The following is a 24,530-nucleotide window of genomic DNA, read 5'->3' as shown; positions in this document are numbered from 1 at the left end:
TAAGCCCATGTGCCACAACTACTGAGCCTGCGAGCCACAACTCCTGAGCCCGTGTGCCACAATTACTGAAGCCTGCACGCCTAGAGCCCGTGCTCTGCAACAAGAGAAGCCACCGCAGTGAGAAGCCCGCACACCGCAACGAAGAGTAGCCCTCACTTGCCGCAACTAGAGAAAGCCCGCACGCAGCAACGAAAACCCAACGCAGCCAAAAATAATTAATTAATTAATTTTTTAAAAACTAGTGAACAAGACCTCCCTCCCATACGCAGCCTTCTTGCCTCTCTGCCCGTGGCAGTGACACTCCCTGTGTGACCTCTCCCTGCCTCCCTCCTCCCTCCTCATCCTACCCACCCCCACCCCCACCCCCACTCCTGCAGTGCTGCTCAGCCCCCTCCCTGAGGCTGTTCCTGGGGGGTCCTCCCACCCCTGGTGAGCCCTCATCTCAGTGGACATGGGTTTCGCCCCTTCCCTCTCCAATTGTCTTGTCCCTCTCCCTCTGTGGGCCTGTTCTCTGCCCATCCTTTGTGTGTCAGGTGCCAGGGTTCCATCCTCAGGGTCTTGCCCTTCTCTAACCACTGTTCTGCCAGGGAACATAAGGGCCTTGGCCTGAGGCACCTCCTGCGGGATGATGGCTATAGATCTATGCTTCCTGCTCCTCTCCTTTCTCCCCTGGGCCTCCCTGCCTTCTCAAATCTGCCCTAGCTCAGAACCCCTGATTCCTCGATCTCTCCTCCCCATGATCCCCCAGCACCAATGCCCAGGCCAGAAACCCTGTAGTCCTTTCCAGCCTGCGTCCAGCCTGCCAGCAAATCCTGTCCGCTGTGCCCTCAAAAGGGAGCTCAGACCTGCCCATGATCCTCTCTGTTCCCCTCTGCCCCATCAGGGTCCCAGCTGCCCTTCCTTCCTTGCACAGTGCCTGCAACCTCCCAGCCCTTCCCCACTCCCTCCTCGGATTGTAGTGCATCTGTGCTTACAACTCCCAAGCGGTTTCCCGCTCCCTGGTCCTCTTCCTCTGCTCGGCCCATCTCCTTGTGGCTTCTCCATCACGTCCAGCTCAGTCCTGCATCGCACCCTCACACACAGGAAGCATCGCCCTGCTTCCCAGAAATCTCTCCCCCTAGACCTCATTATGACCTCGGCTCCTCGTATCAGCTCAAATGCTGAATCCTTGGAAAGCCCTGACCCCCTAGCTGGAGGGACCCCACACCCTTCCAGCCACTTTGCCAGCAAAGAAGTCAGCACTTCAATCTGGGTCACCCTTAGGTCATCAGCTCCAGGAGGGCAGAGGCCTTGCCTGCCTTGCCTGCCTGGCTGGAACCGAAGCCCACCCTGAAGCCTTGCTGACCGACCGAGCAGCCTCCTGGAGCCCAAGCGGCTGGCGTGCCCTTCCAACTCCTGCCTACGCCCAACAGGCAGCCTGGCCACTCCTCACCTCCCCCCGCTGCACTGACCCCCAACCTATCCCAGGCCCTCCACTGCCGGGTTCTGCCCGCCCCCTTGAGCCCTTCCCCTGGTAGAAGCTGGGCACTGTCACTCTGAGGACAACTTGGGCCCCATCTTCCGAGGAGCAGGGACCCCTGCCCTTGTGCCATGAGCAACAGTTGCTCCCTGGGATTGCCTAAAGCAGTCCCCGCAGCCTCTGGACCCTGCTCCAACCGTGAGTGACGATGAGCCAGGGCTCCAGGCAGGGCCAGCGTCACGGGCATGTGACCTGAGCAGTTGCACTGGGCCCCAAGGTCCGAGAACCTGCACTTGGTTTAATGTTCTAGTGCTGCCATCTGGAAATTCTTAACACCTTTTTAACAAGGACCTCTGCATTTTCAGTTTGCATGGGGCCCTGCAAATTATGCAGCTGGTCCTGGTTCCAGGGACACTCAGCTGATACAATGCACAAAGACCTGGGTCGTGAGCATGGCCCTGAGGAAAAATGCTGACGGGGAGACCCAGGTGCCTTCTCTGCTCCCACAGCAGCTTCCAGCACCCAGGAAGCAAGAACACCCGCTGGACAGGGAACATGGGACTGGGGTTCCAGCAGGCAGGCAGGAGCACGCTCTAGGGATATGGTGGGTCTACTCCCCTGCAGGCCTTGAGCTCTGGCCTAGAGCTCCGCAGGAGCAACTCCACTAGTGTCCAGTGCGGGATCCACCCCTAGGCACAGTGCTGGACCTTCGGCGGTGCCCCCATCCCATTGCTGATTGGACTAGGACAGCACCTGACCCAGCCTGGACCAATCAGATTCTGACTCCTGGATTCTGCTCATTGGTCAGCACTTCTGAAGCCTGGCAGGACCAGTTCAGTGCTACTGACCAAGAGAGGCAGTGTGTCCCACACGTGTTCTAGAGGCCTGGCTACTAGTCACCCTCAGTCCCACTGCGACCCCCATCTTCCAACCCAAACTCCGGGATTGCGCCCTGAAAGGTTCCCTGAGGCCCTGCGAGGTGTGCACCACGGGAGGGCCCTGGGGCGGCAGCCCCCACCGCGCGGAGGAAATGAGCAGGCTTGAAGCAGGAGGTCGCTTTATTGAGAAGGCCAGTGGTCGGGTGGAGGTGGGAGATTGGAGGGGAAGGGAGAATGCAGTCCCGGGGTGGGGGAGGGGTGGGCGCCAGCTGGCAGCATCACAGGTCCTGGGCGGACTGAGAGTTCCGCTTGTCCTAGGCACCGGTCTCGCACAGCAGGATGCCCGGGCTGACGGCGGCCCCCGGCGGCCAGTGGCGGACCACGTGCCGGTACGACGTGGCCAGGCAGTCGAAGTAGTTAATGTTGAGCTTCCGGGCAATATGACGGCCGAGGTATTCCATTTGCTGTGCGAGCGGGTGGTGGTCAGCTCTTGCCCGAACAAGAGCTGCGCCGGAGGCGTCCCCTCCCCTTGGCCAGACCGCACCTCCAGCCCTGCCCGTCAGCCCCGGCGCCCTCTCCGCCGGCTCCCAGCTTGAGGGCCTGGGCCAGGACCCCGTTGTATGAACTCTCCACCTGCGAAATGGCCCTGTCTTAAGACCCTAAACAGTGGCTGGCGTCATGTTGAACCAAGGAGGGGAAGGGAGCGTGTCTGGAACCCCATGGTGGGCTGGGCGGGACCCACCTCGTAGCGCTCCGACAGCTGCACCAGCACCAGCGGCTCCAGCTTGTGGCCGCACAGAACCAGCTGGAAGAAGCACCTTCCGTAGGCTGGCAAGGGGCAAGCCGCTCAGCCCCAGGTCTCTGGAGAGCCGGGGGCGGGGGCTCCGGGGGCGGGGGCTTGGGCCAGTTGTCCGCTCCACCCCTCTCCACATGGCTTCCCCTTCCCCTGCACGCCATCCCCCAGTCCGCGGCCCGCCCCGTGCGTCACCGTCGGAGCTGAGCGCCATGCGCACGTAGACCAGGTGCATGGGGCCCTGACACACGGTGCGGCCCTGGATGGAGAAGTGGTACACGCCGCGCACGTGGTTCAGCACCAGGCGGCGCCGCGGCAGCGACGAGATCATGAGCCACAGGCCCACGCCCACGCCGTAGGCTGGGACGCCCCAAGTCTCCTGCTTCTGCACCTGTGGGCGCCGCGGGGACTTCCTGAGCCGCCGCGGGACCCGGGGGCGGGGCACCGAGTGGGGGTCCGGCCCCCAGGGTAGGGAGGCCGTGGGGGGCGGGCCCAGGAGCTCAGACCTCGCTCACAAGCCCGAAGCTGACGAGGAAGAAGCAGACGATGAAGAGCAGCGTCCCCTTCCACAGCGTGTCCAGGTAGTACTCGAGCACGAAGACTGGGGGCGGCGCGGCGGGGGCGCGTGAGGATACCGGGCCCCTGCTTGCAGCCCGAGGTGGAAGTGCCAGGGCTTGGGCCCGGAACAGCCCGCCGCCCGCAGGGCCCGGGGCCGCCGTCCGGGCCCAGCCGGCGGTTCCAGCGCCCACGCAGGCCGCCCACGCAGGCCGCAGCCGGCCCGGCCCCGCCCCGTTCAGATTCCAGTCCCCGCCCCGCGTCCCCGCTCCGCCGGGTTCTGGTCCCCTCGCAACTGAGTGTCGCCCTCACCGTTGGGCTGCTGCTGCGTGAACGGGTAGAAACTGTTGTTCTTGAGGCGCTTGGCCAGGTTGCGCTCGGTGCAGAAGAGTCCTTGGGCCCAGAGCTGGAAGGGCTTGCTGCCGGAGGTCGCAGGCAGGCCGCTGAGCCGGCCCTTGGGGGCCTGGGTCGGGTACAGACCGTCAGTTGTGCGGCTCGTCCGTTGCCACTGCCCACTGCCCACTGCTCACAGCCACATTCATACCTGGGAGAATAAAGCCCTCAGGGTTGCGGTCCAGGAAGGAGCAGTTCTCAGGCGAAAGCGGGGGAGCGACACCAAGTGGCGGTCTAGGCTGGGCTACGCCGGGTTCTAGAAGCTCTGGGCGGCGGGTTCTAGAAGGGACCGTCCTGTTGATCATCCCTTCTCCAGGGAGTCGCCCGGCCCGGCCCTGCGGTGGGCGTGCACTTCCCCGCTAGGCCCCACCCCACTGGAGGCCCCCTGTACAGCCTGGTTCACAGTCCTCACCTGAAGGGTGGGGTAGTGGGACATCCCAGGCCTGAGCTGGAGAGGAATCTGTAGGCAGGTGCCCCACCACGAGCCCCGTGGCTGAGCGTGGCCTCCTCTTCTCCATTGCCGCGTCTGCCCGGGTCGGAGCCTCATATACAATCACAGACAGCTCGCCTTAGTGTCCCTGAGGGTGGAAAGCACCCCCACAAACACACTCACTCACTCACACTCACACTCAGTCCAAGATTTGAGCCCAGGATTGAGCAGAAAAGGCACGGCCACAGGCTGACTCAGGAGCCCTGGGGGGGGCTGCCCCCAACGCCACAACACACAGGTTCTGGGCCAGTTCTAGCCCCAAGTAGTTCCCTCAGAGACAACCCCTAGCCTCTCACTGGGATCCCAAAGACCACACACGAGTTCCTAAAAATGTTTTATTGTAACAAAATGCTCAAACATCCAAAAATGGGAAAGGGGTCAGGGCAGGGCTGGCTGGCTGGAGCTGCCTAGCTGGGAGGCGGGGGGCAGGCTGGTGAGCAGCTGCTGCAGACACCGCTGGACTTCCTCTGGGCCCCTGTAGGCCCGCTTCAGGCCCCGGGGAAGGCAGCGGCAGGACTCCAGGTTGAGGTACAGCAGACCTGGGCAGTTGCTGATCACAGAGCTGTGGGAGCAGTGCAGGCCATGGGAGGCTGAGCCACTGGCCCCAAGAAGACCCAGGCACAGCATGGCTGAGCCAGTCTAAGGAGCCCTCTCTACCCTTGCACCGCAGCTGGCTTTGCCACCTACAGCCATCAAGGCCCAAGCCCAGTACCCTTGGTGTCCCTAAGGCCAACCCCAAGCAGGGGCTGGGCCAGTATGGGCTCCGTTTTCAGACCCCTGGAGCTGGCAAGTCAGGCAGGACAGGGGATCAAGCCATACTGGCTCCAAGGACCTGGCGGGGGTGGGGATGCTGACCTGACCGTGCCTGGTGTGACCCGGGTGCCCCGGAGGTTGAGGGAGCACAGTGCCAGGTGCGAGCCCCCAGGGGTGCCTGAGAAGGCAGCTAAGGCCTGTTCCAGGTCCTTCTCGCTGAAGCCCTGGCCACTCAAGTCCAGCTCCTGCAGAGTGTGGCACCACTTCTGCGTTAACAGAAGGCTGCCCTCCTTGGCTAGAGTCAGCCGGTCCGACATGCCATACAGGCCCAAGTGAAGCTGCTCCAGCTCTGGAGGTGAGAGGAATGGGCATGAGCTGTGGGGTGGGCAAGAATCCCCACCTCCCACCTGCCCAGCCACCACCCGGGCAGTGCTGACCCTGACATGGCAGATCATGCAGGCCAGCAGGTGTGATTCGAGCACAGCCACGGAGATCCAGCAAGCGCAGGTGAGGGGAGCCGTGGAGCAGGCGGTCCAGGACCTCGTTGCTCACAAAGTTGCAGGTGGAGCTGGCGAGGCAGAGCTCCTCGAGGCGGGGGAAGCCCGGGCCGGGAGTCATCGCCCGCCCGGAAGGCTTGGGCAGCCACGTCAGGTTCAGCAGCCGCAGCACCTGGGAGCAAGGCCCGGGCTGCAGGTGGGGAGGGGGGTGACCGGTGAAAGAGGTGGGGCGGCAGGTACCTGCAGCTGGGGGCAGCCTTTCTGCAGGGCCTCGACGGGCAGCTGGAGGGGAGTGCTGTTGTGGTTGAGGCCAGTGCTCACCTCCAGGAGCTGGAGCTGCGGGCAGCAGCTGCCCTGGAGAGGTGGCGGAGAACACAGGGTCGGAGGCCTGGCAGTCCCTGGCTCGGCACCCAGCTCTGCTCCTGCCCATCCGTGACCAACCTACCAGCAGTGCACCCAAGACAGCTGTCGTCTGGGAGCTGTAGGTCAGCCACAGCTTCCGCATTCGGGGCCCCGCCTCCTCCAAGAAGCTTACCACAGCCGTGGACTCCACCTGGAGACCCAGCACGGAGGCACCGGTCAACTCAGCCCAGGCTTCCTTGGGGCCCCTGGGGACTCCGGGGCTCACCATGGAGTGCTGTATGTCCAGGCTGTGGAGCTGGGGGCAGGCTTTGGCTAGCATGATCAGAGTGTCAGGGGTCACACCGTGACAATCGGAAAGCTTGAGGAAGGTGAGCCGGGGACAGGACTCGCTAACCAGCTGTGGAAGACAGAGAGGCAGTTGGGGTTGGGGGAGGGCAGGCTGTGGTCCACAAGGGAAAGAGACCAAAGGCTGGTGCCAACCGCACTTTACTGCCTCAGCAATGGTCTCCTTTCTGGCCACGCCAGGCCTGGGTGCTCCCACCTCTCACACCTCCCTGCTGGAAGACACGCCAGGAAAAGAGAACCAAGCAGGCATCTTCATGGGGCATCGTTGGGCCCCACGGTACCTGACTCACTCCCTGGAAGTACTGGGTAACCCCAGAGTGTCATGGCTGGCGTGCAGGGCAGCCTCGAGCTCTCACCTTCAACACAGGGTGTACCTGGGACTTCCAGTGGATGAGAGTCAGCCTCTGGAGCTGTGAGAACCTGGGCCGACAGCAGAGGCAGAGCTGCACAGTGTTCCCACGCTGCCCCTTCTGCCAGCCTTCTCCCCACCCATCAGCTTCGTGCAGGGATGCAGGAGGGGGCCTGGGGCTTATCACACAGCACACAAATGGAGTGAGGGGATAAGAAACAAATGGAACTGCTCACCGACTGGGCATAAGCCACTCCAGGGAAGCAAGGAGCTTCTTCTCAGTCTTGGTCCCACTCTTGGCGGGGCGGCCAGCCAGCGGGGGTGACAGGGTGAGAGTGTGCCAGAGCGCGGGCTGGGAGGCGGCCTCGTGCCAGCGGCGGCACACGCGTGCAGCCCTGGGAGAAAACCTCTGCTGAGGGGCCGGGCCATTTGTGGTCGATCGCTATGGGGTTTTGTAAGAGGAGGGACCTGCCCCCCGCCAACTCTCACAACGCTGCGGACCCCTCAGTTCAAAGTCGGGCCCCTGGGGTTCCAACTGGACGCCCTGAGAGACTGCGCTCTCTGGGACGCGTGTGTGGGCGCTCAGCCACCCGCTGAGTGCCTAAGAGGTCAGCCTGAGACCCGGCGCTGTACGCGATGGTCCTGGGGTACCTGCCAAGGAAGGGTATAGGCCCATCCGCCGCCACCAGCAGCCCGAAAATCTGCAGCAGGATTTCCAAGGGAATGCGGTCGCCCCAACCCGGGTCGGGCTCCTGCTGCGGTGCGGGCGCGGGTGCGGGTGCGGGTGCGGTCCTGGGCTTGGCCTTGGCCTCAGCGGCGCGGGCCCCGCGGAGCCGCAGCAGCTGAGCACGGCGGGAGGCGCGCCTCTGCGCGCGGGGGCGGGCGGGCCCCGGGCCTGGCAACACCAGCAGCATGCTGTCCGACTGCAGCAGGTGGTAACCGGAGCCGCTCGGCGCCAGCCGATCCCACCACCAGTCTTCCGCCGAGCGGCTCCGCGCCCCGGCCAGCGGCAAGATCCGGACCCTTTGCCGGGCCCGCCGGCGGGCCACAACCGGCGCCATAGCCACTCGCTGCGTTCCGAGTTCCGCCCAGGGAGAGCGGAAAAGGCGGCTCCTGTGGCGGAAGGGGTGGGGCCGGCGGAGGCGCGGCTTGCCTCGGGGGGCGGGGTCAGGGCCACGGGCAGGCCCTCCCGGCCTCCGAACTCCCCACTCGATTTCCGGAGCGGGATATCAGGCGCTGGGGCGCGTCGGCGGGTGGTTTCTCCGAGTCCCGGCGGGTGAGTTGGAGTCCTCGCTCCCTCTCGGCTGCGTTTTCCGGCCCCACCGGTTCTGGGCTGGAGCCTCGACCCTGGGCCGGAGGCGGCGCCCTCGAAGTGTGGCGGGACGGCCGGTCGCCAGGTCAGGGAGCGCGCGGGTTCAGGACCGGGAGGCGCAGGCAGCCCAGAGCACCGGTCGGCTCTCCGCCCCCCCGCTGACGCAGCGAGGGGCGGTGCCCGCCGCGGCCACACCCCCAGCCCCGACTTGGCTTCGCTGTCCGGGGTCTCGCAGAAGCCGCAGAGGTGTGCTTGGCGCCTGAGAGGTGGACCTGTCTAGGAGTCCTTGTCCCGTATCCGTGGGGGTGAGTGCTCTGGCGGCCTCGGTGACTCACACCCGAAGATCATCTCCCTCTTTCGTCATCCTTCCCTGGGCTTCGGCGCCTTCTTGCTTCCCTGCTTGCCGGCCTTTGCTGTGTCGTGATCCCGGCACACGCTGCCTGTGTGCTTGGTCCCTTCTCCTCCCCATCCCCCACCCCCGGCATCCCCCCAGCTTCCCTGGTCTTGGCCGTCTGGTCCTCTCCTGACAATGGTTCTGTGTCTCTCCCTTGTAATTCTGCATGCATGTCTCTTTCCTTCAAGCTAGATGAAGTCTTCAGTTCCCGGAGGAGCTGAAGCGTCTTTTTTGGACCTAGGTGGGGAAAGAAGAGCTGGCTGTGACCTTTGCCCTGTCTTGGAGGCTCCAGCCTTGGGCTAAATGGCAGCACCCCCGCTGGGCCGTCTGGTGCTGACCCACGTGCTGGTAGCCCTCTTTGGCATGGGCTCATGGGCTACCATCAACGGAATCTGGGTGGAGCTGCCTGTGGTGGTGAAAGACCTCCCCGAGGGTGAGTCGATGTGGGCAGGGGGCGAGGCTGCGTGCTGGGGAGATGGGCTGCAGCTGCTCTCTGGTCCTGCGCATCCTGCCCCTGACACGGCTGCCTCCTTTTTTCCCTTGCAGGTTGGAGTCTCCCCTCCTACCTCTCTGTGCTTGTGGCGTTGGGGAACCTGGGTCTGCTGGTGGTGACCCTGTGGAGGCGGCTGGCCCCGGACAAGGGCGAGCGGGCCCCCATCCAAGTGGTGCAGGCGCTGAGCGTGGTGGGCACGGCCCTGTTGGCCCCTCTGTGGCCCCACGTGGCGACAGTGGCGGGGCAGGAGCACTCCGTGGCCTTCCTTGCTCTCTCCTTCGTGCTGGCGCTGGCCTGTTGTGCTTCGAATGTCACTTTCCTGCCCTTCCTGAGCCGCTTGCCGCCTTCCTTCTTGCGGTCCTTCTTCCTGGGTCAGGGCCTCAGTGCCCTGCTGCCCTGTGTGCTGGCCCTAGTGCAGGGTGTGGGTCGCCTCGAGTGCCCACCAACCCCCACCAATGGCACTCCTGGGCCCCCCATTGACTTCCCAGAGCGTTTTCCTGCCAGCACTTTTTTTGGAGTCTTGTCCGCCTTATTAGTCGTTTCAGCTGCCGCCTTTCAGGGTCTTCTGGTGCTATTGCCGTCACCACCGTCTGTACCTACAGGAGGCCCAGGGCCTGGCCTGCAGGTGGGAGCCCCAGCAGTGGAGGAAGAGGAAGAGGCCTCACCCCTGCAGGAGTCTTCCAGCAAGGCGGCAGGCACCACCCGCAGCCCAGAACCTGTGGCCCATCGGCTGCTCTCCACCCGTGGTGTCTGCCTGCTGGGCCTGCTGGCCGTCACCAACGCTCTGACCAATGGCGTGTTGCCTGCTGTGCAGAGCTATTCCTGCTTGCCCTATGGGCGCCCAGCCTACCACTTGGCTGTGGTGCTGGGCAGTGCCGCCAATCCCCTCGCCTGCTTCCTGGCCATGGGTGTTCTATGCAGGTATATGCAGGCAGCCCAGGCCACTCAGGGTGGGACTTAGGGGTGAGAGCCTGGGCCTGGCTCAGGCCTGGCTCAGAGCCTGGGCCTGAGCCCTGAGTTTTTGCTCACCCCTGGCAGGTCCCTGGCAGGGCTGGGCAGTCTCTCCTTGCTGGGCATGCTCTTTGGGGCCTACTTGATGGCGCTGGCAATCCTGAGCCCCTGCCCACCTCTGGTGGGCACCTCTGCAGGGGTGGTCCTTGTGGTAAGTATGTCGGGGGACAGTGAAGCAAAGAGGGTGGCAGTAGGGAGGGGGTTCGCCCTAGAGCAGGGGCATCTCACGCTCAGCCTGCTACTGTGTCCACCTTCCCAGGTGGTGTCGTGGGTTCTGTGTCTCGGCGTGTTCTCATACGTGAAGGTGGCTTCCAGCTCCCTGCTGCATGGGGGCGGCCAGCAGTCGTTGCTGGCAGCTGGCGTGGCCATCCAGGTGGGCTCTCTGCTCGGCGCCATGGCCATGTTCCCTCCCACCAGCATCTACCATGTGTTCCGCAGCGGGAAGGACTGTGTGGACCCCTGTGGCCCCTAAGCCTGAGCAGGTGGGGACTCCGCTCCACTCCACTTGTCTTCAGGTTGGGGTTGCCACAGTGCCTGCGTGCCCACAGCCCAGGGAGGCCCACCCCACAAGCACCTTGCTCACGGATGCCTGCGTACTCCCCCGGAGAACCTGGCACTGCGGGCCAGGGTTGGGACCACAGAGCAGGCTCAGAGCCAGGGCTCGGCTGGGGATGTGGATTTGGCCCAGGCCCAGGGCCTGTGTGGGATTTGTACAATAAAGCATGTTTATTCCATGAGTTGGAGCTAATCCCAGGAACAACTCTTGCTGTGTAGATAGACCTCCTCTGAGCTAGAGCGGTAGCCTGACCTGTCCCACTCCCTGGGGCACTCTCACAGATCCGGGGGGTTACGGAACCTGCTCCTAAACCCAGATACACATACAAAACTGCCCGGAGGGAGGGTGACGGCCAGCCCCCGGAGCCTGGAGTGTAGGCCAAGGACCCACACAGGCTACGGCAGTCGGAGGTGGTGTGGTGGGCCGAGCCAGCCAGGCACGAGGGTCAGGCCGCATGGGCTGCCGCGTAGTCGCTGCCTTTGTGGCCTGGGTCTGGCACACTTACCCGCTGCTTTATGGGAGGATCCTACCGGGGGATTTGTGCCAGGGGCTTGTTGCCAGGTCCTGGCACAGAAAGGGCTCAGCGAGTGGGACTTAGAAGAGATTGGGGTGTGAGGGTCCAGCCAATCTTGGGATTCTTCTGCCCAAGGACGTGGTCCCCTCCTCCAAACCACCAGCCTCGTTTGTAGCTCCAGTGATCAAACCTGCAAAGGCCCCAAACCCTTTAGTCACACAGATGCGACAGTGGCTGCCTTCTCCTGGGGCTGCTGGCAGATGGCCCTGGCTCTGAGCAGCCCATGCTCTGTCCCCACCCTGGGACAGCAGTCCAGGCCTTTGCTTGTTGGTGTCTGCAGGGAGCTCAGCACCAAACAGGCTGTCCTGCACCGGGGGCCCCCACGCACGGGGCTGCTGGGGACTGGAGTGCGCCCGAGCCAGGAGGGCCGGGAGGGTCTGAGGGGATTCAGACGGAGGCTGCCGCGGGGCCGGGGCCTGGGCTTCTGTTGCCTCATCTGTGCCTCCTGGGCAGGTGGGGAGCAGAGGCCTGGGGGGGACACAGGCTCCCCGGGGGGCAGGACACCTGAGCCGTGAGCCGGTGTGTCTGGCGTGGTACTGAGAGCCCATCCTCACAGACAAGGTGCCCTGCTTCCACAGAGGGCCCTGCAGCCCCCAGGGGCCGGGCGTGGGCAGTGGTCGGAGCGGCTCCTGCCCTGCCGGCCAGCCCTCTCCGGATGCCCTTTCTAAGCTTCTGAAGCCTGTCCTTGACTCGAGCTGCGCGGAGCCTTCTCAAGGTCTTCCTCCCCGGCCTGGTCCTGCCAGGACGGCTGAGCTGAGGGACTTCCTGGCGGGAGGGAGAGATCCCCAGGCCTTGACCCGCCATCAGGCATGTGGTGGGACCAGGCTCCCACGTGGCCCAGACACAGCCCAGCCCTTAAGGCAGAACGCCACCGCCCTCCAGGGTGCTAACCACCCGGGCCCCTGGCCTGATAGGGCTGGGGAGGGGGCGCCGGCAGGCGGGTGTGAGCTGTGGAAGCCACCCCTGGAGAGTCGGAGGGGGGAGGCCGAGGGCGTGACGGGGGTGGTGCGGCCCCCGGCCTCCGCCTGCCCTCCCCTCGCCTCTGACGCTGCCCTCACCCCGCCCCTGCCCACCCTGGGGCCGGAGGCTGGGGGAGCCCCTCCCAGTTCCTTCCTGCCTCCCCTCACGCTGGGCATCCGTGGGGCCTCCCTGCCGGCGTGTGTCTGCGCCACGTGCGCCAGGCGCCAGGGCCCCGGGAAGCAAGGCACAGTCTCCCGAAGCAGGTGGGTGGCCTTGAGCCCCGGAGGCCAGGACTGCAGGGGTGGCTTGAGGGAGCCCCTGCCCTTTGGCGTCTCCAGGGCGTCCGGTCAGCTCCCCGAAGGGGACAAGGCGGGAGCCCAAACAACCAGGGGAGGAAGACGCCTCGGGGCCACGTCCTGGAGAGCCGCTCGGCACACCCTTCCCGTCGCGGCATCCAGGCGTGCGGCCAGTGGCCGGGAAGCAGGGCGGCCCACCACGCCAGCCCCTCAGAGCTGAGCGTCCCCCCAGGGCCCTATCCGGGCACCCACGCCTCCAGCTGGACGGCAGGTGGCCAGCCGCTCAAGCTCACAGCCCTGCCCAGAGGGTCTCTCAGGCCCGGGGCGGTGAGGAACTTGAAGGAGACCCCAGAAGGGAGGCGGTGTCCAAGGCAGGACTGAAGGCACCGTCCCCTGTGTGAGAACAGAGCTGAGCCACGGGCCCTCTGTGGTCTGTGGCTCAGGTTCTCTCGAAACCAGAGAAGAGCCAGCCACGGTGTGTCCTACCACACCAGCCCCTCCGCGGGTGTGCGGCCGCTCCCCCAAGGCGGAGAGGGGCGAGGCTCACCGGCTCTGGTAGAGCAGGTAGAGGTGGGGCCTTCACCTTCCTTCAGTCCTGGGTTCGTCAGCCCACCGGGGTCCCTAGGCAGGTGTGGGTTCCGACGCGAGCATGAGTGTGACAACACCTGGGTGAGGGGAAGGTCACACCCCTCATCTGCGCCAGCTCAGAGGCCCACTGCCTGACTTGGGGACAAGGGATGAGTCTTTTCAGGGGCTCCCTCCCCTCCATGGATTCAGAGGGATCTCCTCGCTTCCGTGGGGAATGGGGCCAGTGGATGGGAGTGTGGGAGTGACTGGGCCTCTGGTGAGGGAGCGGGTGCAGGTCATCAGCAATTCCAGAATCGGCCACTCTCGGACCAGGCCCACACTGTCTTGGGGTGCTGCCCACCTAAGTGGGGCCACGTGCTCTCCACTGCACTTTGCAGGGGCTCAGAGGCCCCTGTCGTTCTAGTGGGCTGTCAGTCCCAGGCCCCTGCCTTCCACCGTTTGGCTGGGTGGGTGCCCCGGCTAATCCAGCTGTGGTGCCCATCCTCCTGCCCGTGGTGATGGAACTGGGAGCCCTGGCCCTGTGGAGCAAGTCAGGATCCAATAGAGATTTGTCTCGGCGGTGTCAGTCATCCCAAGAGCTATAAAAAATACCCAAACTACTCAGGGTGCACACCAGAGAATGAAGGCATCCCAGAGGCAAGCAGAGCGAGGGGGAGCTATAAAAAATACCCAAACTACTCAGGGTGCACACCAGAGAATGAAGGCATCCCAGAGGCAAGCAGAGCGAGGGGTGGAGAGAGGCAGAACTCCGAGAGCACTCTGGGATCTCCTGGATCCAGCTGTACCCGAAACTAAACCCCTTGGACTTGCAAGTTATGTGGGCCCACAGTTTCTTGCTTAAGTTGAGTTGGTTCTTGTCTGTCACAGCTGCAGGCGTTGTGAAATCCTCTTTCGTCTTCTCTCTGAAGCATTTAGGACTGTTCAGACTTTGCACGCACAGCACTGGTTAATCTTTCCTTGCCTGGGGGAGAGTCGGTCATTCTCTTGGAGACTCTCCCTGTCGTACTCCCCATGACCCTTCCGTCTCCCAGGCCCCCACCTCCAGCTCCTGAGCAGGGTGCTTCCCTGACCCACTTCCAATCTGCGTAGAAGAGTCTCCTGGACGTCTGACCCTCTCAGAAAACCTCAAGCCAGGCCAGCGGGGGAAGAAGGCAGGACCTTCCTCGGCAGGACCACCCAGGAGGAGGTAGGTTTCTGTCTGCGTAACTGTATGAGCTAAATGAAAGGCAGGTGGCAAACCAGCCTGGAAATTCCCCTCGTTTTGCAAGAGAGGCAGGAAAGCCGAGCTCTTTAGAAAGCAGATTGCAAAAGATTCCCTACCTGATCCCTCGTTGACACCCCCGAGCCAGCCCTTGATATTCCCTTTGAAAAACATTCTGTGGACAGCACCCTCTGAGAGCGCTGAGCCGGAGCACTGAGCGGGTACGTGTTGTGGCTGGGAGACCAGGGCGCCAATTCTCTAAAGGCAAGTCGTGGGGAAGGCAGCTCCGCAGCGCCCCGCCCCCCCACTGCCGGTGTCCATGCCGCCCATGCCCCCCGCTACCCCACCCCCACGCTGACTTAAGCCAGAGGGATGCGAAGAGATGCTGAGGCCAGGGTGCTCGGGCTCCAGGGCCAGTTAGCACGCGGCCTTGAACATCCAGAGAGGAAAAGCAGGCAGATCCACAAACGAAGGTGTCTGCTCTCTATTGCACTGCAGGTCCTGGCAAGGGTAATTAGGCAGGAAGAAGAAATAAAAGGCATCCAGATTGGAAAAGGAGTAAAACTATCTCTATTCTCAGATGATGTGATTTTTTTTTTAACTGATTTTCTTTTTCTTTTTCTTTTTTTTATATTTATTTATTTATTTGGCTGCACCGGGTCTTAGTTGTGGCACGCGAACTCTTAGTTTCGGCACATGGGATCTAGTTCCCTGACCAGGGATCGAACCTGGGCCCCCTGCATTCATTGGGAGGGCGGAGTCTTAGGCACTGAACCACCAGGGAAGTTCCTCAGATGACACAATTCTATGTTTAGAAACTCATAAGGAGGGACTTCCCCAGTGGCGCAGTGGTTAAGACTCCACATGCCCAGTGCAGGGGACCCAGGTTCGATCCCTGGTCAAGGAACGAGATCCCACACTCACACCACAACTAAGAGTTTGCATGCCACAACTAAGGAGCCCATGTGCCGCAACTAAGGAGCCTACTTGCCTCAACTAAGACCCAGCAGAACCAAATAAATAAATAAATAAATAAATAAATGTTTTAGAAAAGGAAAGAAAGAAACTCATAAGGAATCCACAAAAAACTATCAGGACTAAAAAATTCAACCAAATTTTGCAGATTACAACATCGATATACAGAAATCAGTTGTATCTTTATATACTAGAAGCAAAAAATCTGAAAATGAAATTAAGAAAAAATTTTCATTTACAATAGCATCAAAAGAATAAAATACTTAGAAATAAGTTTAACAAAAGAAAAGCAAGCCTTTTACATGGAAAACTACAAAACTGTTGAAAAAAATTAAAGATGCGAGTAAATATTCATGGATCAGAAGACTTAGGTTGTTAATGTGGCAGAACTCTGCGCACTGATCCAGAGATTCAAGTGATGCCTATCAAATTCCAGCTGGCCTTTTGCAAAAGCTTAACAAACGAATCCTAATATTCATAACAAAATGCAGGAGACCCAGAATAGCCAAAACAATCCTTTTTTTTTTTGACCACGCTGCTTTTGGGATCTTAGTTCCCCAACGAGGGATTGAACCCGGGCCCTCGGCAGTGAAAGCGCTGAGTCCTAACCACTGGACCGCCAGTTCCCCAAAACAATCTTTAAAAAGAATAAAATTGGCTACAAAGCTACAGTAATCAAGACAGACACATAGATCAGTGGAACAGAATAGAGAGCCCAGAAATAAACCCACACACTTATGGTCAATTAATCTACAACAAAAGAGGTGAGAATATACAAAGGGGAAAAGACAGCCTCTTCAATACATGGTGTTGGGAAAACTGGACAGCTACATGCATAAGAATTACACTGGACTACTTCCTCACACCATATACAAAAATAAACTAAAAATGGATTAAAGACTTACATGTAAGACCTGAAGCCATAAATCTCCTAGAAGAAAACATTGGCAGTACACTCTTTGTCATCAGTCTTAGCAATTTTTTTTTTTTTTTGGCTATGTCTCCTCAGGCAAGAGAAACAAAAGCAAAAATAAATAAATGGGACTACATCAACCTAAAAAGTTGTTGCACTTTTATTTGATAGTAAAGGAAACTATCAACAAAATGAAAAAGCAGCCTATTGAATGGAAGAAGATATGTGCAAAGGTTATATCCAACAAGGGATTAATATCCAAAATATTCAAAGAACTCATATGATGCAACCTCAGGAAAACAAACAACCCAGTTAAAAAAATGGGTAGGGGCTTCCCTGGTGGCGCAGTGGTTGAGAATCTGCCTGCCAATGCAGGGGACGCGGGTTCGAGCCCTGGTCTGGGAAGATCCCACATGCCGCGGAGCAACTGGGCCCGTGAGCCACAACTACTGAGCCTGCGCGTCTGGAGCCTGTGCTCCGCAACAGGAGAGGCCGCGATAGTGAGAGGCCCGCGCACCGCAATGAAGAGTGGCCCCCGCTCGCCGCAACTAGAGAAAGCCCTCGCACAGAAACGGAGACCCAACACAGCCAAAAAATAAAATAAAATAAATTTATTTAAAAAAATGGGTAGAAGACCTAAATAGACATTTTTCTAAAGAAGACATACATCCAGCCAGCAGACGCGTGAAAAGATGCTCAGCATCATTAATCATAAGAGAAATGCAAATCAAAACCACAATGAGATAGCACCTCACACCTGTCAGAATGGCTATCATAAAAAGGCAACAAATAACAAGTGTTGGTGAGGATGTGGAGAAAAGCAAATCCTCGTGCACTGTTGGTGGGAGTGTAGATTGGTTCAGCCACTATGGGAAACAGTATGGAGGTTCCTCAAAAAATTAAAATAGAGCTACCATATGATCCAGCAATTTCACTTCTGAGTATTTGTCTGAAAAAAACAATACTAATTAGAAAAGATATATGCACCCCTATGTTTATTACAGCATTATTTACGATAGCCAAGATATGGAAACAACCTATCGGCAGATGAATGGATAAAGAAGATGTGCTACATATATACAATGGAGTATTAGCCATAGAAAAGAATGAAATCTTGCCATTTGTGACAACATGGATGGATTTTTTTTTTTTTCTTTTTTTGCTGTGTTGGGTCTTCGTTGCTGCGTGCGGGCTTTCTCTAGTTGCAGCGAGCGGGGGCTACTCTTCATTGCAGTGTGTGGGCTTATTGTGGTGGCTCCTCTTGTTGTGGGGCACGGGCTCTAGGCGCATGGGCTTCAGTAGTTGCAGCACGCGGACTCAGTAGTTGCGGCACATGGGCCCTGGAGGGCACGGGCTTCAGTGGTTGTGGCACATGGGCTCAGTAGTTGTGGCTCGTGGCCTCTAGAACGAGGCTCAACAGTTGTGGCTCATGGGCTTAGTTGCTCCGCGGCATGTGGGATCTTCCCAGACCAGGGCTCGAACCCGTGTCCCTTGCATTGGCAGGCGGATTCTTAACCACTGCGTCACCAGGGAAGTCCCGACTTTTTTTTTTTGTTTTTAGATTTTATTATTTTGGGCTGTGTTGAGTCTTAATTGCGGCACGCGGGATCTTCGTTGAGGCATGTGAGATCTTTTGTTGCGGCATGCAGGCTTCTCTCTAGTTGTGGCGTGCGGGTTTTCTCTCTCTAGTTGTGGCGCATGGGGTCCAGGGAGCATGGGCTCTCTAGTTGAGGCGGGCAAGCTCAGTAATTGTGGCACGTGGGCTTAGTTGCCCCACGGCATGTGGGATCTTAGTTCCCTGACCAGGGATCGAACCCACGTCCCCTGCATTGCAAGGTGGATTCCTTACCACTGGACCACCAGGGAAGTCCCAACATGGATGGACTTAGAGGTTATTATGCTGAGTGGAATAAGTCAGACAGTGAAAGACAAATACTGTGCGATTTCACTTATATGTGGAATAAAAAGCAAAACAAACGAACAAACATATCGAAGCAGAAACAGACTCATAGATGCAGAGAACAAACTGGTGGTGGCCAGAGAGGAGAGGGGTGGGGGATGAGTGAAATAGGTGAGGGAGATTAAGAGGTACAAACGTCCAGTTACAAAATAAATGAGTCACAGGTATGAAATATACAGTGTTGGGAATATAGTCAATAATATTGTAATAACTTTGTGTGGTGATGAAACGGAGCACGACCCTATGGTCCTTGCCCCCTGTGTCCTCAGCCTGCCTTTTGTCTGTGGAAAAACTTTAGCCAAAGAATAAGTTTAATCAGAGAGAAGTGAGAAAATGCAGAAAAAAAGGAAACAGTCAAAGGAGACCAAATAATAATAGTTTAGTCATTAAGCAGAGTCAAATTCCTGTAGTTCCTTCTCAAGGGCTATAGATCATATTCTGAGCCGTATCCTGTGAGCTGTCTTGTTGATACTGAAACCCCCGCCAGGTGGAAGAAGTTAACTGCATGATGACCAGGCTGTAGCCATGACAGAAGCTGCCTCAATTCCAAGAACTGGCCTCAAAGAAAAGGGAACAAACAGACCCTGGAACTGAAGATTAACTGTACTTAAAACAATCAAGATGATGCTGGTCAGACCACCAAAGACCAATTTCAAGATGACTGTCAGAGTTGACTGTGCTGTTTCTACACGTAGCCCCCTCCGTCTGTCTATAAAAGCTCTTGCCCCCGATTGCGGGGGGCGGGGGCAGTTGACCTTTGGACAGGTGTCACCCCCCCACCAGTTGCTGGCATCCAAAATAAAGAAACTTTCCTTTCCACAACGTTGCCTCTTTATTGGCTTTTGAGCAGGGTGCAGCTGGACCCCACTTTCGGTTACAGTGACCAATGGTAACTAGACTTATCTTGGGGATCATTTTGTAATGTATAGAAATACTGAATCACTATGTTGTTCACCTGGAACTAACCTAGTGTTGTAGGTCAATTATACATCAAAACCAAACTCACAAGACGGGAATAAAGACACAGACCTACTAGAGAATGGACTTGAGGATATGGGGAGGGGGTGGGGTGAGATGTGACAGGGTAAGAGAGTGTCATGGACATATATACACTACCAAATGTAAAATAGATAGCTAGTGGGAAGCAGCCGCATAGCACAGGGAGATCAGCTCGGTGCTTTGTGACCACCTAGAGGGGTGGGATGGGGAGGGTGGGAGGGAGGGAGATGCAAGAGGGAAGAGAAATGGGAACATATTGTATATGTATAACTGATTCACTTTGTTATAAAGCAGATGCTAACACACTATTGTAAGGCAATTATACTTCAATAAAGATGTTTGAAAAAAAAAAAAAAACCAAACTCATAGGAAAAGATCAGATTTGTGGTCACCAGAGGCAAGGGGTGGGGGGAGGGGGAATTGGATGAAGGTGGTCAAAAGGTACAAACTTCCAGTTATAAGTACTAGGGATGTAATGTACAACATGATTAATATAATTAACTGCTGAATGTTATATATGAAAGTTGTTAAGAGTAAATCCTAAGAGTTCTCAGTATAAGGAAAAAAACTTTTTTTCCTTTTTTTATTTTGTATCTATGTGAGATGATGGATGTTCAATAAACGTAGTGCGGTCATCATTTCACGTTGTATGAGAGTCTAATCATTATGCTGCACTCCTTACACTTACACAGTGCAAACATCAATTACATCTCAATAAAACCGGAAGAAAAGAAGAGCATTTGCTTTCAAAGCATATATGTATGTATGATAATATAAAAATATGTGGTCATATATCTCATATATAGAGATGCAATAAAATATGAAACGCACCAAAAAAAAAAAAGAAAAAAGTTGGAGGAATCTCTCACAGTTCCCAATTACAAAACTTATTACAAAGCTACGCTAATTGAGGCAAGGTGTTGCTGGATGTTCAAGACACATGGATCAATGGAATAGAATCACGGGTTCAGGATGAAACTCTTACATTTATGGTTAATGGGTTTTTGGCAAGGTGCCAAGACAATTCAATGTTGAAAGAATAATCTTTTATACAACTGAATATCCACATGCAAAAGAATGATGTTTGACCCCTACATCACACCATATACAAAAATTAACTCAAAAGTGGATCATAGACAAATTTAAGAGTTAAAACTATGAAATTCTTGGAAATTTAGGATTTCCAAGAATAGGATTTCCAAAACATAGGATTAAATCTTAACAATCTAAAAGCATAAGCAACAAAAGGAAAACTAGATAAATTGGACTTTATCAAAGTTAAAGACTTCTGTGCTTCAAAGGACATTATCAGGAAACTGAAAGGACAATCCATGGAATGGGGGAAAATGTTTGCAAATCATCTATCTGATAAGGGACTTGTATCCAGAATATATAAAGCACTCTTATAGCTTTACAATAAAGTGACAAATAACCCAATTAAAAATGGGCAAAATATTGAGTAGACATTTTGTAACCGAGCAGGACCCTACAGGATCTTCTTGGAACAGACCCCCGCCACACACACACACTTATGTCCTCTGCCTGCCTCTTGTCTGTAGAAAAACTTTAGCCTCCTAATCCTTCCCTGAGTTCTAAAGAGTAAATTTAATCAGAGAAGTGATAAAATGCAGAAAGAAAGGAAAACAGTCAAGCAAGACAATAATAGTTTAGCCATTAAAGTCAAGGACCTTTAGTTCCTCCTCAAGGGCTAGAGAGACTATTCTGAGCCATGTCCTTGAGCTGATCTGCAGATGCTGAAACCCACACCAACTGGAAGAAGTTAACTGTCTGCTGCCCACAAGCCCGTAGACCTCAGACCGGTTGGAACCAGAAAGTTGATGATGTTGACTCCCAGTTACCTCACCACTAGCCAATCAGGAGAATGTCCACAGCTGACCAGTCACCACACAACCCTGTCCCTCACCCTGTTTTTAAAAACCTTTCCCTGAAAACCTTCGGGGAGTTTGGGCCTTTTAAGCACTAGCTGCCTGGACTCTTTGCTTGGCGCCTGCATGAACTCTTTGTCTAAGTTTTTTAAAAATTGGTTTTACTGGGGACTTCCCTGGCAGTCCAGTGGTTGAGACTCCGCGCTTCCGATGCAGGGGGTGTGGGTTCGATCCCTGGTCAGGGAACTAAGATTGCATGTGCCACACAGCCAAAAACATTTTTTTAATTTGTTTTACTATCTTTGCATGTCACAGAAACAACCAATTTTTTTGGTCAGTTGCATCATTCTTATTTTGACTCTCATCAGACCTCTTACATTTGAAAATGTTAGGTAGTAAATTAGCCACACCCACTGAGTCTCTCATCTTTTGTTTCACCTGAGGCTCTGCCATCAGCCACAGGAGGGAGACTGAGCCTTCAATGGAGGATAGCCCCAGAGTCCCTGAGAAAAGATTGGGACCATGTCCTTCAAACTATTGACCTATCTGAGGATGGACATTCGGATGGCCTTTGGATACCTCGAGGTGGGTTCCCCATTTCCAGCCTCTCATGGAGAAGAAGCCCATGCCTTGGACTGCTCACCCCAAACCCAGCTAACCAGAAACTGACAAGACAGCATGAGCAGGTGAGGGAAATCCTTCCGTGGTCATTTGCCTGAACACCATTGATGTTGTTTCAATGCTCTGTTTCCTGGTATTAAAAAACAAAAATTCAGGGGCTTCCCTGGTGGCGCAGTGGTTGAGAATCTGCCTGCCAATGCAGGGGACGCGGGTTCGAGCCCTGGTCTGGGAAGATCCCACATGCCGCAGAGCAACTAAGCCCGTGAGCCACAATTACTGAGCCTGCGCATCTGGAGCCTGTGCTCCGCGACAAGAGAGGCCGCGATAGTGAGAGGCCCGCGCACCGCGATGAAGAGTGGCCCCCGCTTGCCACAACTAGAGAAAGCTCTCGCATAGAAACGAAGACCCAACACAGCCATAAATAAATAAATAAATAAAATTTTAAAAAAAATTTGAAAAAAACACAAAAACAATAATTCAACCAGCTAAAATTTGAAGGTCTAATTGGTGTTACTGACCAATTAACAAATTGGGCAGCATGCCATCCAGCAAGTATAGGGGAGTTCCAAAGGGCTCCAGAAAGGGGAAGATTTTTAAAAGCAAGACAAAAAACTCATAAACAAAAAAGACGATGGCAGGCTTAGGTCACCCACTTATGGGGGATAGAAGGGGTCATTGTGGCAGATGACTTCCTCTTCCTCTGTGGGTGGAGAGGGCCCATGTGGCAGGTAACCTCATTGGTGCCGACCAGAGAATTCCTGACTGACCAGTTAAGACTGCATTTCTGGGGGAGGTTGAAGCTTCAGTGAGGGTTGGTGTTAAGCCCTGGTTTAGTGGCCTGGCCGAGCATAAGTGATTCCCTTTGGGGGCTGTGGCTTTCTTTTTAACACTGGGTACATAAAGAAGCCCTTTCTCTCTCCTCAAGCTATCTGTAGCCCACAGTCATTTAGTAGACTCTTCTTGTAAACTGAAACGCAGCCTTTTAAAATGACACCTGCGGGCTTCCCTGGTGATGCAGTGGTTAAGAATCCGCCTGCCAATGCAGGGGACACGGGTTCGAGCCCTGGTCAGGGAAGATCCCACATGCCGCGGAGCAACTAAGCCCGTGTGCCACAACTACTGAGCCTGCGTGCCACAACTACTGAAGCCTGTGCGCCTAGAGCCCGTGCTCCGCAACAGGAGAGGCCACCGCAATGAGAGGCCAGCGCACCTCAACAAAGAGTAGCCCCCGCTCGCCACAGCTAGAGAAAGCCCGCACACAGCAACAAAGACCCAACGCAGCCAAAAATAAATAAATAAAATATATTAAAAAAAAACAAAAACAAAATAAGCAATACAGAAATGTCTTACTTAAAAAAAAAAAAAAAAGTATCTTGCTGGTATCTCCAATGTTGTTTAGAGCATGCCCTTCCGGGTTATCTGATTCTGACTTCATCAGATCCCTGCCTTTCACTGTCTGTGAGCTATTTTACAGCTCTATAAATTGCCAGTGACCAACAGCAATGAAAATACTTCCTTTTTATAGACATGCAAATACATTTGGTCCAGTAGAGTTTCACTTGTATTTTTCCTGTGAAAAAAGCCAATCGCCATCTATTTTAAAGTTTATTTTAGCATTCCTTTACTCCATATAAATTTGTGGTTTTCGAACCTCTTTTTTTGAATTTGTAACCCCTTTCCTGGTTCTCTCATTAGTTAATGAGTTAAGTAAACCTTTGACACACTGTACTAGTTTTCTAGGACTGTTGGAACAAATTACCACAAATCTGGTGTCTTAAAACAACAGAAATTTATTCTATCACAGTGCTAGAGGTCAGAAGTCTGGAATCAAGATGTTGGCAGGGTTGGTTCCTTCTGAGGGCTGTCGGGAGGATCTGTTCCAGGCTCCCGTCCAGCTTCTGGTGGTGTCAGCCAACCTCGGTGTCCCTTGGCTTGTGGCCACATCCGCAATCTTTGCCTCTGTCTTCACATGGACTTTTCCTCTGTGTCTCAGATCTCCTCCCTTCTCATGTAAGTACACCAGTCATTGGATTTAGAGCCCGTCCTCATTCACGATGATCTCAACTAGGGAGCCTTAACTTAATTACATCTGTAACAACCCTATTTCCAAAGAAAGTCACATCACAGATTCCAGAGGTTAGAACTTGGACAAACCTTTTGGGGGAATGTTGTTCCCATCATGTCTGTGTGTCATGCTTCTTAATATACACCTGCACTCTTTTTCTTTAAGAGCAGCTTGAAGATTCAAGGCCCTGGAAACACAGGGTGCTGGGAGATTGCGCAGATATGCTTGGGGGTGGGGGACCCACTGGGGGGTACTGGAGGAGACTGTGTCTGGGGTGTGAGTGGAACGGGAGTGGTGGTCACTACGGGAAGGTTTCCTTGGTGCTCCTGGGGCCCAGCAGTCCCAGTCTGAGGGAACTGACCCCATACAGCATACACCAGGGGTGGGGTACCCCCGATTCAGTCCAGGGGCTTGTGTCCTGCCATGCAGAGGGAGGACCTGCAGCCCTCAGCCCTGGTGGGAGCCCAGGCCAGTACCAGGGTCCTTTGATGTGGAAATAGGTCAGAGTTCATTCCTTTGTTCATCTGGGGACTGGGAAACAGCTATAAACCCTCCTCCCCCCCCCCATTCCCAGCCCCAGGGCAGCTGATGGCCCAGGCTTCCAGTGCCATCTGTACCTGAGTACCCAGTCAGCTCATCCTGCTACCTTGTACCTTGCTTTTGTCCCTTCTCAGATGTCCTGGAGGCATTCCCGTGTCAGCTACACCTACCCTATCTCCTGGAACTGGTTCATTAAATGTTATGGGGTTAGGTGGGGAGGTCAAATGTGTACAATGGGAACTTTCCTGAAAGCCTGGCCCTGGGAGGGGCTCCAGATCCACTCTGTCAGGCCCTGGCCTGGACACTAGGAC

The 24,530-nt window shown here is 56.0% G+C and overlaps 3 protein-coding genes across 20 annotated transcripts; 1 reads left to right on the top strand and 2 right to left on the bottom strand.

Moving 5' to 3' along the window:
- Positions 1–2,499: 2,499 nt before the first annotated feature.
- TMEM249 (transmembrane protein 249) lies at positions 2,500–4,596 on the bottom strand. Its single transcript, XM_057532405.1, has 6 exons — positions 4,491–4,596; positions 3,998–4,207; positions 3,637–3,731; positions 3,326–3,521; positions 3,080–3,165; positions 2,500–2,801 (listed from the first exon to the last, which is right to left on the bottom strand). The coding sequence occupies exons 1-6, from the start codon at positions 4,594–4,596 to the stop codon at positions 2,652–2,654; spliced, it is 843 nt and encodes a 280-aa protein (XP_057388388.1). The 3' UTR covers positions 2,500–2,651.
- On the bottom strand, positions 2,500–8,050 carry FBXL6 (F-box and leucine rich repeat protein 6). 14 transcript variants are annotated; one of them, XM_057532059.1, is made up of 10 exons: positions 7,527–8,050; positions 7,112–7,270; positions 6,883–6,946; positions 6,447–6,578; positions 6,264–6,371; positions 6,059–6,172; positions 5,759–5,990; positions 5,424–5,670; positions 4,491–5,130; positions 2,500–4,229 (listed from the first exon to the last, which is right to left on the bottom strand). In XM_057532059.1, exons 1-9 carry the CDS (start codon positions 7,934–7,936, stop codon positions 4,947–4,949), a joined length of 1,650 nt encoding a protein of 549 aa, XP_057388042.1. In that variant the 5' UTR covers positions 7,937–8,050; the 3' UTR covers positions 2,500–4,229; positions 4,491–4,946. The 14 variants fall into 14 exon arrangements, with proteins under 14 accessions (XP_057388042.1, XP_057388043.1, XP_057388037.1 ...); XM_057532060.1 differs by having other exon boundaries at positions 6,059–6,259; positions 6,354–6,371; XM_057532054.1 differs by having other exon boundaries at positions 6,264–6,578.
- On the top strand, positions 8,037–19,278 carry SLC52A2 (solute carrier family 52 member 2). Of its 5 annotated transcripts, XR_449714.3 has the most exons (7): positions 8,356–8,492; positions 8,823–9,014; positions 9,128–9,995; positions 10,113–10,236; positions 10,345–10,567; positions 14,091–14,245; positions 18,596–19,277. XR_449714.3 is itself a non-coding variant. In XM_007166846.3 (5 exons), the coding sequence occupies exons 2-5, from the start codon at positions 8,885–8,887 to the stop codon at positions 10,555–10,557; spliced, it is 1,335 nt and encodes a 444-aa protein (XP_007166908.2). In that variant the 5' UTR covers positions 8,037–8,151; positions 8,823–8,884; the 3' UTR covers positions 10,558–10,822. The 5 variants fall into 5 exon arrangements, 3 of the variants coding, with proteins under 3 accessions (XP_007166908.2, XP_057388049.1, XP_007166907.2); XR_449715.3 differs by lacking the exon at positions 10,345–10,567 and having other exon boundaries at positions 18,596–19,278; XM_007166846.3 differs by lacking the exons at positions 8,356–8,492; positions 14,091–14,245; positions 18,596–19,277 and adding an exon at positions 8,037–8,151 and having other exon boundaries at positions 10,345–10,822.
- Positions 19,279–24,530: the final 5,252 nt, after the last annotated feature.

This window comes from Balaenoptera acutorostrata, chromosome 17, assembly GCF_949987535.1.
Source record: "Balaenoptera acutorostrata chromosome 17, mBalAcu1.1, whole genome shotgun sequence".
NCBI lineage: Eukaryota > Metazoa > Chordata > Mammalia > Artiodactyla > Balaenopteridae > Balaenoptera > Balaenoptera acutorostrata.
Note: the sequence above shows the minus strand (reverse complement) of the source record. Positions and strands in the feature narration are given on the sequence as shown.

Coding starts and splice junctions, on each gene's coding strand:
- TMEM249 (XM_057532405.1), bottom strand. CDS start 4,596: ATGGAGAAGAGGAGGCCACGCTCAGCCACGGGGCTCGTGGTGGGGCAC. Junction 4,208..4,490: donor CCCACTACCCCACCCTTCAG/GTGAGGACTGTG, acceptor GGCTGTGAGCAG/TGGGCAGTGGGCAGTGGCAA. Junction 3,732..3,997: donor CACGCAGCAGCAGCCCAACG/GTGAGGGCGACA, acceptor CGCCGCCCCCAG/TCTTCGTGCTCGAGTACTAC.
- FBXL6 (XM_057532051.1), bottom strand. CDS start 7,936: ATGGCGCCGGTTGTGGCCCGCCGGCGGGCCCGGCAAAGGGTCCGGATC. Junction 6,947..7,111: donor GAGTGGCTTATGCCCAGTCG/GTGAGCAGTTCC, acceptor CTGTCGGCCCAG/GTTCTCACAGCTCCAGAGGC. Junction 5,131..5,423: donor GTCACACCAGGCACGGTCAG/GTCAGCATCCCC, acceptor CTGCTCCCACAG/CTCTGTGATCAGCAACTGCC.
- SLC52A2 (XM_007166846.3), top strand. CDS start 8,885: ATGGCAGCACCCCCGCTGGGCCGTCTGGTGCTGACCCACGTGCTGGTA. Junction 9,015..9,127: donor GGTGAAAGACCTCCCCGAGG/GTGAGTCGATGT, acceptor TTTCCCTTGCAG/GTTGGAGTCTCCCCTCCTAC. Junction 10,237..10,344: donor CTGCAGGGGTGGTCCTTGTG/GTAAGTATGTCG, acceptor CCACCTTCCCAG/GTGGTGTCGTGGGTTCTGTG.